Raw genomic sequence first — 17,374 nt, 5'->3', positions numbered from 1 at the left:
GTCTCTACAGACCAATAAATTTACGAGTTCCATTTTTATTGAAAAAGCAGCTGTCAATGATATCAAAAAGCCTGGACCTTAATTTATCATTGGGAATGGTTGTATATAAAGTTAAAAAGTCGTAAGTTTTTATGTTGTTGATTTTGGTAAAATTTTGTGACGTCTATACACGTCAGACCTCTGCAGCGAAATACCTGGGCTGTTTAGAGATCTGCGGCTTATATAGGGGTTACAGGGGATAGCGCCGATGAACGAGAAATTTGATGGACAATGCCTTTTACGAGTAATGTTCAGCTTTAATCATCAAATAGTAGTCTGTCCACTGGTCGCACTATACCCTGGTCAGTTTGTATGCTAAAAATAGAAACATCACGTGACAAAACAAAACATTCACACATGGCACTCGTTCGGGTAGACAGACATCTCGGTCAGTCACGCTTGACATCTCGGCCCTAACAGGTCGGCCCAAGATTGTTGACACCTCGGCCCAAGCATAATTTTATAATGAAAAAAAATAACAGATTTTGATATTTTTATTATTATATTGGATTTAAAAAAATGGGAAGGGGGGTCTTTGATAGATTATCGCTTTATTTTTTCCAACTAAATTAGATCAATATATCTTTCATTTACATCTACTTCTTGTGGAAAATGTATTAAAAAAAATAATAAATTTGCAGTATCATGGTTACGATCGTTAATCTTGTATTTAAAAAAAAAGAAGAAATGAAAGACAATTTTTTTTATTTTTATTTTTTTATATATAGATCTATATGTCTATATAAATTATTGTATAAAGATATATGTAAAATAAATTGCATTTTTTGGTCTGTACTTCATTGTATGTTTCTTTTTTGAAAATCACACTTGCTTTAATACTAGTAGCATGGAAAAAAGGAGGAAAAAAAAACGGACTCGAACTAGTTATAAGCGACGATATAATAAAGAACTGCGAACGATAGTATTGTTCTCCCGCCTACCTCCAAGTCAATTTTCAAAAGTTAAGATATTCGAATGATTTTTAATATTTATATTGATATTTATCAGGTTGGGGGGAAACGTAAATTCCGCTATAATAGTGGTATACCACTATTATAGTGAGATTCCGCTATATTTTCAGCCGTAGTTGTCCTCGATTTCATCAAATAACATACTTGCTGTTTAAAGCGCAAGTTATGATGGGAATAAAAATGAACAATAATTGGCATCCTTACATATTATGAATTTTATTTAATTTTCTACCGATGCGTTTGATAACGCGAACACACTTTTTAAAGCGGAAGTTACATTTTTAACATAGCAACCAGTGATTGCGGTAGTATTGAACAAAGACTGACTCTTAATATCTCTCACACATGTGCACAAATTAGTGCTTGTAATAACTTTCAACTCATTTTGGAATAGGTTTGTCGAATTTATAGAAGAAAAGGTGATTTTTGCCTGCATGGTAACGGGTACGGAGGCCCGTTATGACAAATGAAAAAAAAGCTCAGCACATGTACAATTTAATGGAACCGATTTGTGTCGTCTAAATTGTAAGCAATATATATAATATGTCACTTTTCGAAGTAATCTTAAGTTTGTGTATAATGTTTCCCTTCTTGATGATGAATCCATGAATTTAAATGATTATTCTTAGCAAGAAAAGAAGAATTACACTTGTGCATGGAATTACCTGTAGACGTGACGTAAAATAAATTCTGCACGATTTATTGATTCTCTAACTTGCATGAAATTTTATATTTAACTACGATATGCACTGGAAAAGAAACAATGAAATCCTATTTACCAGAAGTAGATTATTCTGTTGTAAATAAACGAAATACAAGAAGAAACAGAAATATGAAGATAAATATGAAGATAACGAAAAAAGACCATTTGAGCAATAATTTTTTTGCAGAGCGAATAGGTAGGATAAGGTGCTATGGAGGAGTACGCATCCCCTGTCGAGCATGGACTTTGCAAAATTCATTTATTAATAGTTATCATGAATTAGTGCATCGTTGTCTCGCCACAGCCGCTAAAATGTTAAGCCCGCTTTTTTAACTACAAAGAAGCCATTATATACACATTGAATTGTTTTCGCGTACGGTTATTTTTTCGTTTTTTTTCCTATCACAGGAACACACTTCGCATGTGAGTTAAAGCTAGGTATAGGAGTTTCTATGCAAATGAGCTAATAAAAACGCATAAGAGGTATATTTATTATTCAGAGAAAGGGTTGATTTATTTTCTTATGCATACTTAGAAACCACGATATATTATAACCAGGGCACATTATGACGTCATATTATGAAACATATCAACAAAACAGTTTCGGCGCAAGGGATTATCCTATTTATTTTTACATAAAAATTGTATAATGCTAAGAAGAATATTCTATAGATTATTAAAACTACTGCACAAATCCTAGGCATTTTCTCATTTGATCGGAATTTGAGGAAACTTATACCGGACTGTGCATTTTACCCTTATTCAACTTAAAACTTTACAAATAGAAATTATACAACTGAGCTGTTTATATTTGTGCAGCAATACCAGCAAACTTTGGAATATTTTGCTTCTAAATGTACCTTGTTTCAATTAAATAAAATAGAACATGCCCTTGCGCCACAGCATTTTTGTTGATATCGATTATAATCTTGTGTAGTAAAGAACAATGACGTCATAATATGACGTCATAATGTATACTGGCTATCTCATCGTGGGTACCAAGTATGTATTAGACGATAAGTTTTAGCTTTCTCTGTGTAATAGATATAGATATAGAAAATAATTAGATTATTTGCATAGAAATGCCTATACCGAGCTTTAACTCACCTGCGTTGTCGGCAGGGGATGCTCACTCCTCCATGACACCTGATCCCATCTTTGATGTTTTTTAGAGGTTCGTGTTTGCTCTGTTTAAAATTTGCATTGTTTCAATGGACTTTTGAGATCGATTACTGTTTGTTATCTTCATATTTCATACAGTATTTCAAGCAAATTGAAAAAAAAAATTGAACCCATTTAATTTATTTTCTGTCTTAAAGTGCAAAAATTTGAGTGAATTACATTATATTTTTCTTACATCTATTTATTTATTTTCTGTCAGAAAATGTACAAAATTAAGTAAAATCAATCATTGCATTTTCATCGATTTATTTATTGTATTTTTCTGTCTTAAAGTGTATTAAATTCTACAAAACACAGATATATCTAAGTTGGGATGTAATTAACATAATTGTTATAAACACAAATGAACGTTCAACTCATTTTGTTATTTGCAAGCGGGAATAGGTGGATTTGTGATTTAAAAAAAAGGGGGGGGATAGGTGGAAGACCCTCTTAAAACCGAGACCCCTTGTTGTTCGTAATGTGTATCGAATCAATTAATAATTTAAGACATTAATCCCACATGCAGGTAATATGGTATATTGTATTGCTACATAATAAGGGAAGTTGACGCTAGAAAAAGTAGTTATTACATGTACCATGTAAGTTTAGTTATTAGTTTGCCATCAATCTCTTTCTCTAGTAAAATATTTAAGGAAAGAAGCAGTTGTGTCATACTCCCTGGTGTCTTTTATTAATAATTTTCAACATACTTCTATTTTTGGAAACTGCAGCTATATCATAATTAAATGAACATATAATTAATTTATGTCTCGCCATTACTTGGTTTAATCATAATACATGTATTAAGCACCAATGTTTCTTCTGAGAAATTACGCCAAATATTCCCAACAAAAATCGCTTATACATATAATTTTTGAAATAGTTTTTAGAAAGATTTTTCTTTTTTTAATCTAACTTTACTTGTCATAATACAAAAATCAATATTTCAAAAAAAATTTAACATTCCGGAAACTAATGTCATATAATGTATATGTAATTACCTGCAGAAATGACATCTTATATCATTGTTTACGATTTATTGCAAAAACTATACAAATCGGTTTCATCAGAATAAAGTAAACATGTAATGAGCTTTTTTTCGTTTGTCATAACGGGCCTCCGTACACGTCACCATGCAGGCAAAAATCATCTTTTCGTCTGTAAAATCGACAAACCTATTCCAAAATGGGTTGAAAGTTATTACAAGCACTAATTTGTGCACATGTGAGAGAGATATTAAGAGTCAGTCTTTGTTCAATACTACCGCAATCACTGGTTGCTATGTTAAAAATGTAACTTCCGCTTTAAAAAGTGTGTTCGCATTATCAAACGCATCGGTAGAAAATTAAATAAAATTCATAATATGTAAGGATGCCAATTATTGTTCATTTTTATTCCCATCATAACTTGCGCTTTAAACAGCAAGTATGTTATTTGATGAAATCGAGGACAACTACGGCTGAAAATATAGCGGAATCTCACTATAATAGTGGTATACCACTATTATAGCGGAATTTACGTTTCCCCCCAACCTGTTTATATGGATTTTCATAAAACATTACTTCTTTGGGAAAACAACGAGAGATAACTCTAAAATTTTGGTAAAACTCGTGTTTTTCACTATAGAAATCAACGGAAAACGGAAAATATTTTTAAAACATCTTCCCCCCCCCCTTGAAACAAAAATTCCTTTTAACGGGTAATATGGACTGTCATTTCACAAATTCATACCAAAGCTTTTTGTGTTTCACGGGGGGGGGGGGGGGATATGTTTATATACAAAAAACAACAAAAATGCTTATTTTTTCCAGCAATTTCCAAGTGCTTTACAACTGAAACATTATATTTTACTAATATATATGCTTAATTTTATATGCATAAAACATAAGAAAAGATTTAAGAAACATTTATTCATATCCAAGACTATTTCAGAATATGGTGATGCTTTATTGCCCAATTTCAGTGGAAAATATCGTCTACCCCCCTTATTTCAGGAGCTGGAATTAGGGATATTTTACTATTTAGCACTGGAATTAAAATAATTAATCAATTACCATTGAACTGCTCTTTGTATTAAACAAAGATTTTATGGCCAAATTGTTATCAATATTGAATTAAATGGTTGTAAAATGTAGGCGGGAATCGGGAGTTACCGTGCGTAGTTCTTTATGAATGGATTTTTTTTTTAAAGAAATCAATGAGAAAATAATCATTGGATGTAAACGTCTTTAATAACCGTCTCCCAATTAAGTCTGCTCGTAATTAACCCCCAGTTGTAACCAATATAACACGCACTTGACCCTCCAAAGGATGCGCCGCGGCATTTTGTTTGTTTATCAGTTAGCACTTATCTTCTCATTCCTTGAATATCGTCAATGTGCTCGTGGAAGATCTTTTTAAGAAATCTTGATAGTTTATTCATGTCCTTTTTTCAATAAATATTTATCAAGAATATATAAAATTCATAGTAAAATTTTGCTTGGGCCGAGGTGTCTCATGTATGGGCCGACCTGTCTTAAATCTTGGGCCGACCCGACTGAGCCGAGATATGTCATTGGGCCGAGGTGTCGTTGGGCCGAGATGTCTGACACCTCGTTTGCATAAACAGGTCTATATTAGCAATGCGCGCTAATCAAATACAAATTATTAACAAAATATGTAATTAAATATCAACTGTGACATGGTAATTTGATATCAAGCATTCTTCCTTTCTTTGACGTATTGAATTTATTTGAATTTTATTTAGAATTAATCATTCTCAAGTAATAGCGATTTTTTTTTTGTATTGAACAAGACTGCACACTTTCGTTCATTTGCTTTTTATTTTCTTTTTAAAATGCATCTTTGGAATTTAATGCTAGTTATAATTAACTCCACCCACACATATGCTTATTTTAGTCTTAACTATTATTTTAGGAATGACTCTAATTCTTGGCCAAATTATTCGAGTATAACCTGGTTTGGATCAGTTTACGCTTTATAATCCGCGAAGCGGATTATAAAACAGCGTAAACTGACCCAAACCAGGTTATACTCGAATAATTTGGCCAAGAATTAGAGTCATTCCTTATAATTTAATTTTAAAATCATTAAATAAATATGGGTGTAAAATTTCGTTGCTTTTTATTAGTTCAAATTTGCCGCTCAATAATACAACCGTAGTAACAGAAGTAACGGAAGTGATGGGAAGCGAGGGGAGGTAAAAACTGATACATAGGCCTAGCAGCTTGTTTACATGTGGTAAGATCGAATTATTGTTTGAAGTTAAAGGTATATTTATTAAATCTGGAATTTTCCATGAATCCCGAGGACTGGAAATGAGAGGATTGTATGCATACAGATGATTCAGCTGGTTGTCAGGGGGGGGGGGGTGTCCCCATACCAAACCAGGTTATACAGAAATAATTTGTGTTCCTTTTTGGATATTAACCAATCAGAGGCTAGAATACAAACAAAATTAAATTATTTCAGGTTATCCAGTCAGGAATCCTGCCTTTAATTTCTATGTTTGTTTACAAAATAGTCTCGCCAATGAAGTGCTTATCTATCCCATAAGCTCTAACGTTAAACCTTAATTATTTAAAACATAAAAAAAATGAAAGAAGTTTTCTTTTCAGAAAAATCTGCATTTTTTATATAGACCAATACCATCTGTCGAAATCATTTTCTACTGGGCACTGCTTTACTAACAAACAAGCATGCCCATCGTGCCCAATGTATTTATTCCTCATTAGGAAAAAGAGAATTTCTGTCTTTTATTCATTTTTCTAACCCCCCCCCCCTAAATGATATGAAAACATCTAATTGTTCAATGAATCATTAGTTTACTATTTTATGTTTTTTTCCTGTTACAATTTATTTTATTTCTTAACTATATATAGTTGTATCATATTTTCACATTAAATGAAAATGCACCCCCAACAAAAAGAAGACGGAAAGGCTTCTGAATAATGAGTATCCTAGCTTTAATTCAAAACCTGTAAAATTTAACATCCCTTCCACAAAACTTGTGACATAAATTGCCTCGTACTACTCTTGGCGCAGGGGGGGGGGTTTCAAGATTTAGCTAATTGCGCTTTTATTTTTTATTGAATTCACGCTAAATCTAGAGTGCATAGCTTTCCTAGCCATGGATAGTGAGCTTCCCATGAACCTATCTTTTATCATCCACTTTGTTGTTCCCCTTATTTTTTCCAAATGAACTGCACATTACTGCTTCCCATGCTTTTATACTGCTCTATAAAATACTTGCTTTGCTAAGAATTTCCACATATGTATTTTTTTTAAAACGTTTAATAAGTAAAAAAAAAAACTATTATAACATGCATCTAATATTTCTTAACTTGGTTTGGGTGAAAAGGGAAATAACTTAATTTTCTTTTTCAACAATTGAGTTAGTACCCTAATATGTAAAGAAAATTATTAATGCAGGCAGTGATTTACCTAGTGCAACAGTGCCTGAGAAACTCGGGAATATACTATATAAAAAGACTTATGCCTCTTGGTGTATTCTATATATCTACCAAGTTTTATTGCAATCAGGTCAAAACTGTATTAGTATGGAAATTACTGTAAACCAACTTCGCATACAAGAAATATTCGCGAGTTTCGCAACCTACTTTATCACACGAATATTAATCGCCGCAAACCATTATTTTGCTTTGTATTTGTAGAGAATGTTTCCTCAGTCGCGAAAATTAATTGTCGCGGATTGTTTTCATACTGACGAATCGCGAATAAAAGTTGACGTGAATAATAGTTGGTTTACAGTATCTGTATTGACTAACATTTAAACTCCTACCAAACACAATACAGGATACATGTACATATACATTTATTTATATAGAAATGTCATAATGAGTACATGCATAAATATGATGTATATTCCCTAAGATAAATAAATACTCTTATCACAATGTACAAGCATTCTGTTGCATTTATAATATTTGATGAAATATTATATAAAACACAAAGTTGGTCATTCACACATGAAGCAGGAGTGCTTCAACTTGTAAATTCAGGTCTTCTTTGGAACTTCTGACTGCAATCTAAAGATCACTTCATCATGTCTGTTTTGGCATCCATACTCCCACACTGACATCACTTCCTGCACTTGCTAAAACTCCATTCTGATAGGCTAGCTGTAAATATATTGTGTAAATGAATATAAAATTAGGTGGGGGGGGGGGACATTTCTGAATGTCTTAGAGAACAAAATATTTTAACACAGTTGAATTGCCCCATTCACATAAACCTCTGAAGCCCTCTGGTTACTTACCCTTGACACATCAGCAGTATGGTCAGTGATTGTTGTGAGAGGTTCTGGATAAAGACTGGGATCCAGTACTTTGATTGTGTTGTCTGTAGAACAAGAGAATATTGCTCCTGGTGTGTAGATAACTCCAGTGGCTTTGCCAGAGTGCCCAACATCAAATGTCTATAGAGGATAGAATGATCATAATTCGTTATGTTACACTAAATTAAATTTCTCACATGGAGAACTGCAAGTCTTGTTTAAAATTTTTAAAATTCATTACACAAAATTTTACAATACTCTTGACACCCAAAAAATAATTCAAAGAAGAACTTAGTAATAACATATCCATGGATAATAAAAGAGTTATTTTTACTTTTCATGAGTAAAATTCATATATCATAATTAGATTCTATATACGAAGCAGTACCGGGTAGATAAAAAGGAGGAAGATTTCATTTGATATAAATCTACACTTGCCTTTATATGTTCAAACTGCCCCAGAGAAGCATCATACAACTGTAGATTTCCATCTTTAGCAGCTACCCAGAGTTGTTGATGACCAAAAGAGATATCCATTGCATAACTCTCCAACTACAAAAATTCCAAAGGAAAAATTTTTAATGTAAAGAGAAAAATGACTTCTAGAGACAAACATTTTTCATGAAAATCCCAAATGTTGAAAATAATATTTGTTAATCAAAAATTTCTATTTACCTGTATAGTTTTGTACACCTGTCCAGCTCTCCTATCAAACACAGCCACTGTTTTATCCTCACTCCCTGTTACAATGTACTTGTCGTCTGCTGCCAAACACAGAACAGGTCGCCGATGGTGACGTTTCCTGTGGACCTCACCATCACGAGGGTCAATGATGTAAATATGTCGATCATATCCTGCAGCAAATATCTGATTGGCTTCAAAGTGGATTCCAAGAATGGCGGATTTACATCTGTTTAATAGAATTTTCAGCTGAGATGCCGACTGATAACAGCAAAAACTCGCAAAGCTATATTTTCTTCTTAGTTTGTAAAGAATGACTTACTTGTACTTGTTACACTCAGTGACTCCATTATTGAGGTCCCACATTTTGATATAGGTGTCCCAGGACCCAGAACATAGCCTGTTTTCATGTGATGCCAAACTCCATATCCAACCCTACAAAAATAACACCACTTTAATACTTGTAGCAAATTATCTGTATTTTAAACATTCAATCTGAATTAAATAAACTATTGATGCCAATGTTTTAATATTCAAAGATACATACAGTTGAACTTCGATATCTCGAACACTGATATCTCAAATACCATGGATATGTCAAAGTGATTTGGAAGTCCCAAATACTTATTTTTTAAGTATTTTACCTTGGATCCTCAAATATCTCAAAGTTTTCCTTGGTCCCATTGAGTTCAAGAGAACAAAGTCTCACTGTATATCAATATCTCATATTTAAAAAGTAAAATTTTATCTCTCATACACATTTTTTAATTTGCTTCCATGAGATTAGATATTTCTTACTTTGTGTGCCTTGGCATCTGAGTATATTTTCATGGCTTTTACACTGGCTGGTTCATCTGGATTGTACTTTGTCAAATCCAGAATATTAAGATATCTGTCCCTAGATCCTGAGGCTAATATTGTTCCATTCTGCAAAAATAAAGAGGCATGTAAAAAGTCTGAGAAAAATTTGCACACAGAAATATTTAAAAGGGGGGTTTAATAAAAATGTACTTTTCACATTCTTTGCCTTTGTTAGCAGAAACTTAATATGTTCAGGTTCCAATCTCAGTAATTACTGTAAAAAAATGTATAAAACAATTTTCAATATTTGCCAAATCTTTTCAGCTACTAATTTTCATGAAACAGTCTTTTTCTCTCATGAATGCAACAGAGTAATGTCTGGTTTGCAAATACAAATAATCCCTGAAGTGCATTGTTAATTTCACAAATATTTCTTGTTTGCATTTATAAGCTAGTATACAACAAAGCCACTTTTTCTCTTACATGCATTAGATGAACAGCATCAACAGGTGCAAAAATACCCTCTCTATAGAAAAAGTGGTGACAGGTTTGATCAGGATTACTCCAAACTCTGTATGATTCCTCCCTCTCTGCACAAGCCTCCCTCCAGCTGAAGTTTTCATCTTCAAATGATGCAAGATAATTTTTTTCATCTAAAACTACATGTATTAACAAAAGAACCCCTCCCCTCCCCCCCCCCCCCCCCCCAAAGAAAAACAATAGTAGGATGAGTTATAAGTGTACTGATGTTGTTTCTTTCAAGTTCTTCGAGTGAAATCAGATCCTCTAATTAAACTTACCTACTTTAATACCATAAACAGAATTCCAAAAAAACAGGAAACTATCGTCTTAGACCTACATGTAACTTACCATACACAGGTGGATATGGTTTGGGCCATCTCTTGTGGATACGGGTTTTCCAGTATATGTCACTAACAAACAAGTCCTGAAAACTAATACACACTTTACTCAGGGTGTGGACAAGAAACTTTGCATCCAAAAAACTGCAGATGTGCATTAGCAGTTCCACAGGTAATTTTTCTAATGTGAGTGGCATGTCTGCAATTTGTTCATCTTCAATCTGAAGATCTGTGATATCGACACCATCTTCTATAGAGATTGAATCTGATGGAGGATATTTATCTTCTTTCTCATGATTATTGGATCTGTCTTTATTTTTGTCCATCATGTACATGTACTTCTAAAATCAAATGGTCATGTTCCACAATGAATATGTAAATAAGAAGTCGATAGAAGACTTACATAGAAGTACACAAACAGCTCATATTATTAAATAGGGATGAACAATTATTTTCCAAAGACCAGTTCATGGAAAAAATTGTGTGCATGATCTTATTAGCTGGAATGTTTGTTCATTTGCCCTTGAAACCATTCACCCTGACTCTCGTTCACCAAGAGTCTGTTCACTCTAAAACTTGTTCGCCCAAGGTCCATTCACCCTATTTTTATGTTTAATAATTAAGTTAATTTTTGTAATTAACACTGATTCTATTAAATTTTTTCATTAATTTTTCTATATGAACTATAATTAATTACATTCATACAAACAGTATAGATGGAAAAAAAAATACATTCATGCACATGAATAATTTTTATCAGTAGTAATAGGTATCTGTATTAGGTGTCTAATAAATTTACTCATTAGTACTCATTGGCTGAGCTCAGCCAGTCTGCTCATCACCATTAAAATGGCCTATTAATTAATGTCTCAATTTCTTTAAATGTTTTTAAAACATAATGCGAATCGTTATTTTTAAAAAAAGAAAGGGCTTAAAATTCAACAGAAATGTTAATATTATATTTACAAAAAGACAAACGGCGAACGGAGTACAGAGCGAACGAGAATTATGACAAGCAGACTAATACAAGCAGGTAGACAGGTATTCTTTTTAGAGAAGTGGACAGGCTTTCGCCTACTGGATGTAGGTAGTGGCAGATTCATTGGGTTTGGGGGGGAGGGGTCGGGAAAACCTCCCACCCAATGAACAAAAATTTTTACAAGTGTCATTTTAACAAAATATTTCATAAATGAGACTCTATCCAAGCCCATTGTTTTACACAAAGAGGTGAAATATACAGCCACCATGAGAAATCCCTTTTTGCCTGAGCACACACAATACACAGGTAATCAACGGTACAGCTCTGCAGCTATTGATGACACAAGGCCATACACTAACAACCAAATATTAATACAGTATTGTTTTGGTATTGCTTAAGTAATATTCTTTCGAGAATTTTATTCTTTCTTCGATAATTGAATGTTACTTTATTGAACTACGTGAATAAACTGTGATTATTGTTATTATTTTTTATAAAAAAAATTAATTAATATATCAGTGACGTATACTAGTTGTTTACGTTGTGACCTGTACCAAAAAGCACATTTCAAGTGTTCCTCTTGTAGATGGGAGTTACAATGCCATTCTAAACAAGAGGCCCATGGGCCACATCGCTCACCTGAGTAACTTTGGCCATGCTGTTCATTACCAGACTTCCCCCCTTGTAATACCTATTGTGGCCCCGCCCTACCCCCGAGGGCCAAGATTTGAACAATTTAGAATCTACACTACCCCAGGATGCTTCCACATAAGTTTCAGTTTTTCTGGTCCAGTGGTTCTTGAGAAGATTTTTTAAAGATTTTTCCTATATATTTCAATGTAAAACTTGGGATTCCCTATTGTGGCCCCGCCCTACCCCGGGGTCATGATTTGAACTATTTAGAGTGTACAGTACTTGAGGATGCTTCCACATAAGTTTCAGCTTTTCTGGCTTAGTGGTTCTTGAGAAGAAGATTTTTCAAGATTTTTCCTTTATATTTCAATGTAAAACTTGTATTCCCTATTGTGGCCCCGCCCTACCCCCGGGGGTCATGATTTGAACAATTTAGAATCTACACTCCCCCAGGATGCTTCCACCTAAGTTTCAGCTTTTCTGGCTCAATGGTTCTTGAGAAGAAGATTTTTCAAGATTTTTCCTATATATTTCAATGTAAAACTTGTATTCCCTATTGTGGCCCTGCCCTACCCCCGGGGGTCATGATTTGAACAATTTAGAATCTACACTCCCCCAGGATGCTTCCACATAAGTTTTTGCTATTCTGGCTCAGTGGTTCTTGAGAAGAAGATTTTTCAAGATTTTTCCTATATATTTCAATGTAAAACTTGTATTCTCTATTGTGGCCCCGCCCTACCCCCGGGGGTCATGATTTGAACAAATTAGAATCTACACTACACCAGGATGCTTCCATGTAAGTTTCAGCTTTTCTGGCTCAGTGGTTCTTGAGAAGAAGATTTTTCAAGATTTTTCCTATATATTGCAATGTAAAACTTGTATTCCCTATTGTGGCCCGGCCCTACCCCCGGGGGTCATGATTTGAACAATTAAGAATCTATACTACACTATCATGATTTTTAACAATTTAGAATCTACACTATCCCAGGATGCTTCCACATAAGTTTTAGCTTTTCTGGCCCAGTGGTTCTTGAGAAGAAGATTTTTTAATGACCCCACCCTATTTTTGTCTTTCCTTGATTATCTCCCCTTGTAAGGGGACTTGGCCCTTTAATTTAACAATTTAAACTCCCCTTCACCTAAGGATACTTTGTACCAAGGTTGGTTAAAATTGGCCCAGTGGTTCTTGAGAAGAAGTTAAAAATGTGAAAAGTTTACAGACGGACGGACAGACAACGGACAACGGGTGATCAGAAAAGCTCACTTGAGCTTTCAGCTCAGGTGAGCTAAAAAGCAAAAAAAAATTTTATGCATTTTTTTTTTAAATACAGTTGAATGATGTTTAATAAAACCCAACTAATGGTTATAAGTTTGTACAATGAAATGTGGTAAAACTGATATGTATAAAGTAGAGGTCCTGTCAAAACAAGAATTGGCCACTTTTTAGCTCACCTGAGCCGAAGGCTCAAGTGAGCTTTTCTGATCACATTTTGTCCGTCGTCCGTCCGTCCGTCTGTCTGTCCGTCTGTCTGTCAGTCCGTCTGTAAACTTTTCACATTTTTGACTTCTTCTCAAGAACCACTGGGCCAATTTTAACCAACCTTGGTACAAAGTATCCTTAGGTGAAGGGGAGATTAAATTGTTAAAATGAAGGGCCAAGTCCCCTCACAAGGGGAGATAATCAAGAGAAGACAAAAATAGGGTGGGGTCATTAAAAAATCTTCTTCTCAAGAACCACAGGGCCAGTAAAGCTGAAACTTATATGGAAGCATCCTGGGGTAGTGTAGATTCTAAATTGTTCAAATCATGACCCCCGGGGGTAGGGCGGGGCCACAATGTGGAATCAATGTTTTACATTGAAATATATAGGAAAAATCTTTAAAAATCTTCTTCTCAAGAACCACTGGTCCAGAAAAGCTGAAACTTATGTGGAAGCATCCTGGGGTAGTGTAGATTCTAAATTGTTCAAATCATGACCCCCGGGGGTAGGGCGGGGCCACAATAGGGAATCCAAGTTTTACATTGAAATATATAGGAAAAATCTTTAAAAATCTTCTTCTCAAGAACCACTGGGCCAGAAAAGCTGAAACTTATGTGGAAGCATCCTGGGGTAGTGTAGATTCTAAATTGTTCAAATCATGACCCCCAGGGGTAGGGCGGGGCCACAATTGGGAATCCAAGTTTTACATTGAAATATATAGGAAAAATCTTCAAAAATCTTCTTCTCAAGAACCACTGGACCAGAAAAGCTGAAACTTATGTGGAAGCATCCTGGGGTAGTGTAGATTCTAAATTGTTTAAATCATGACCCCCGGGGGTAGGGCGGGGCCACAATAGGGAAACCAAGTTTTACATTGAAATATATATTGGAAAAATCTTTTAAAATCTTCTTCTCAAGAACATCTGGGCCAGAAAAGCTGAAACTTATGTGGAAGCATCCTTGGGTAGTGTAGATTCTAAATTGTTCAAATCATGACCCCCGGGGGTAGGGCGGGGCCACAATAGGAAATACAAGTTTTACATTGAAATATATAGGAAAAATCTTTAAAAATCTTCTTCTCAAGAACCACTGGGCCAGAAAAGCTGAATCTTATGTGGAAGCATCCTGGGGTAGTGTAGATTCTAAATTGTTCAAATCATGACCCCCGGGGGTAGGGTGGGGCCACAACAGGAAATACAAGCTTTACATTGAAATATATAGGAAAAATCTTTAAAAATCTTCTTCTCAAGAACCACTGGGCCAGAAAAGCTGAAACTTATGTGGAAGCATCCTGGGGTAGTGTAGATTCTAAATTGTTCAAATCATGACCCCCAGGGGTAGGGCGGGGCCACAATTGGGAATCCAAGTTTTACATTGAAATATATAGGAAAAATCTTCAAAAATCTTCTTCTCAAGAACCACTGGACCAGAAAAGCTGAAACTTATGTGGAAGCATCCTGGGGTAGTGTAGATTCTAAATTGTTTAAATCATGACCCCCGGGGGTAGGGCGGGGCCACAATAGGGAAACCAAGTTTTACATTGAAATATATATTGGAAAAATCTTTTAAAATCTTCTTCTCAAGAACATCTGGGCCAGAAAAGCTGAAACTTATGTGGAAGCATCCTTGGGTAGTGTAGATTCTAAATTGTTCAAATCATGACCCCCGGGGGTAGGGCGGGGCCACAATAGGAAATACAAGTTTTACATTGAAATATATAGGAAAAATCTTTAAAAATCTTCTTCTCAAGAACATCTGGGCCAGAAAAGCTGAATCTTATGTGGAAGCATCCTGGGGTAGTGTAGATTCTAAATTGTTCAAATCATGACCCCCGGGGGTAGGGTGGGGCCACAACAGGAAATACAAGCTTTACATTGAAATATATAGGAAAAATCTTTAAAAATCTTCTTCTCAAGAACCACTGGGCCAGAAAAGCTGAAACTTATGTGGAAGCATCCTCAAGTAGTGTACACTCTAAATTGTTCAAATCATGACCCAGGGGATAGGGCGGGGCCATAATAGGGGGAATCCCAAGTTTTACATTGAAATATATAGGAAAAATCTTTAAAAATCTTCTCAAGAACCACTGGACCAGAAAAACTGAAACTTATGTGGAAGCATCCTGGGGTAGTGTAGATTCTAAATTGTTCAAATCATGGCCCCTGGGGGGAGGGTGGGGCCACAATAGGTATTACAAGGGGGGAGTCTGGTAATGAACAGCATGGCCAAAGTTACTCAGGTGAGCGATGTGGCCCATGGGCCTCTTGTTTATTTATTATTATCGTTTTTCAAGACTTTTCTTTCTTCAAACATTGGACTGGTAAGTGGGTTAAAAAAAATAGAATTAAAGAGTGCATTTATGTTACAAATTATAATTAACCCCCCACCCCACCCTGCCCCCAATGAATAAGCAATAAATCCATCAATTTCCCAAAGTAATTTATATTTATTCTTCAATATGAAGTATCATTATTTGTTTATATTGCAAATTATATGAACAGTATAGTAAAGTAGTTGAAAGAGTAATTAGGGTTTCTACACTTGTAAAGAATCCAAATTTTCTAAGTGCTGGAAAATTGCACATCAATTGTATAATTTGGTAGTCACAGAGCTTCGCATGCAACACATTGGACGTGCATTTTAAAATGAAGAATTTGATATTATATATCAAATGGCAATATTTCTTATTTTATCAGATTTTACATTTATTTTTTTTTTTTAGAAAAGTCTCATTTCATGTTTACATGGAAATTAAAAATAATCCCAAAATTTCAATTTTTTTGTTCAAATTCTTGAAAATTTGGATAGGTTGGTCTTAAAAAACAAATAGAAAAAAAGTGACCAAAAACTAACTAATTCAATCTAAAATGCTGGAAAATCCCATGCCCTCCCCCTTCGGCCCTACGGGCCTCACCCCCCCCCCCCCATGAACTGCTGGGTTCGCCACTAGTAGGCGAAAGCCTTTCGCCTACTGGATGTAGGCGAAAACCTGTCCACTTCTCTAAAAAGAATAGTAGACAGGGCAAATGGACCCGATTGGCCGATACCTACACGATCTATTAGCAGCTGATCAGTAAGATATATCAGTAGCATTTCAATTTAGATAAGAACGAATTTAACCTTCTTTCTTTGATTTATTTGGAGAAGGATACAAAGTAAATATCAGAAAGCAACAGAGGAAATTCGAAATAATTATCGCCTTCATGTCATCCTACAGTCATGTGATGTTACATACCTTATCTTTCAATACGATGATAAATAACAATTGAATCAAAAAATTCTAAGACGGTGAGTCATGTCAAAAAATAAAAATATTACAATCTACATTTTCACGTGTGAACGCCAACTTACTTCTTCCGTAAACAATGTAACATTGCGCAAGGTGTAGCGCAGAAAAACATATTTTCATAAAAACAAATGATTTGAATCATTTAAAAGTTATTAAAATTAAATAGTTATCAAAATATTGAAGAAAAAATGCTCTGATATCAAGAAATTAAGTTCTGATCATTAAGACGAAATGTAAGTATCTTGCGCATTAATATCCATATATACTGTGACTAAAAAAAGGAAATGATTAGTAGACATATAAAAGTGTGTAGTCACTTAAAAGTAAAATCAATGTAATGAATATTAGTTGGACTAATATCAAAATAAATTTAAAAGAAAATATATACATATAAATCTGCATATAACTGGACAGAATATGTCATTTGCTCTTTCAGTTCAATAAGAACAATAATGTCATTTTCTATTAACGTTTCAAA

General features: G+C 34.4%; 1 protein-coding gene across 1 annotated transcript in view; it reads right to left on the bottom strand.

Annotated features, from left to right (window-relative positions):
- The window catches only part of LOC133176712 (uncharacterized), a 28,820-nt gene extending 11,892 nt beyond the window's left edge, over positions 1-16,928 (bottom strand). The window contains exons 1-8 of the mRNA XM_061311785.1: positions 16,843-16,928; positions 10,526-10,856; positions 10,139-10,278; positions 9,653-9,781; positions 9,177-9,289; positions 8,849-9,083; positions 8,612-8,725; positions 8,156-8,314 (exon numbers count right to left, since the gene is read on the bottom strand). Of these exons, the coding sequence (XP_061167769.1) occupies positions 8,156-8,314; positions 8,612-8,725; positions 8,849-9,083; positions 9,177-9,289; positions 9,653-9,781; positions 10,139-10,278; positions 10,526-10,850 (1,215 nt within the window). The 5' untranslated portion in view covers positions 10,851-10,856; positions 16,843-16,928. The remainder of the gene's footprint in view (positions 1-8,155; positions 8,315-8,611; positions 8,726-8,848; positions 9,084-9,176; positions 9,290-9,652; positions 9,782-10,138; positions 10,279-10,525; positions 10,857-16,842) is intronic.
- Positions 16,929-17,374: the final 446 nt, after the last annotated feature.

Source organism: Saccostrea echinata, unplaced genomic scaffold (genome assembly GCF_033153115.1).
Source record: "Saccostrea echinata isolate AGI-Se365-2 ecotype Australia unplaced genomic scaffold, CSIRO_AGI_Sech_v1 ptg000081l, whole genome shotgun sequence".
NCBI classification, from domain to species: domain Eukaryota; kingdom Metazoa; phylum Mollusca; class Bivalvia; order Ostreida; family Ostreidae; genus Saccostrea; species Saccostrea echinata.
Note: the sequence above shows the minus strand (reverse complement) of the source record. Positions and strands in the feature narration are given on the sequence as shown.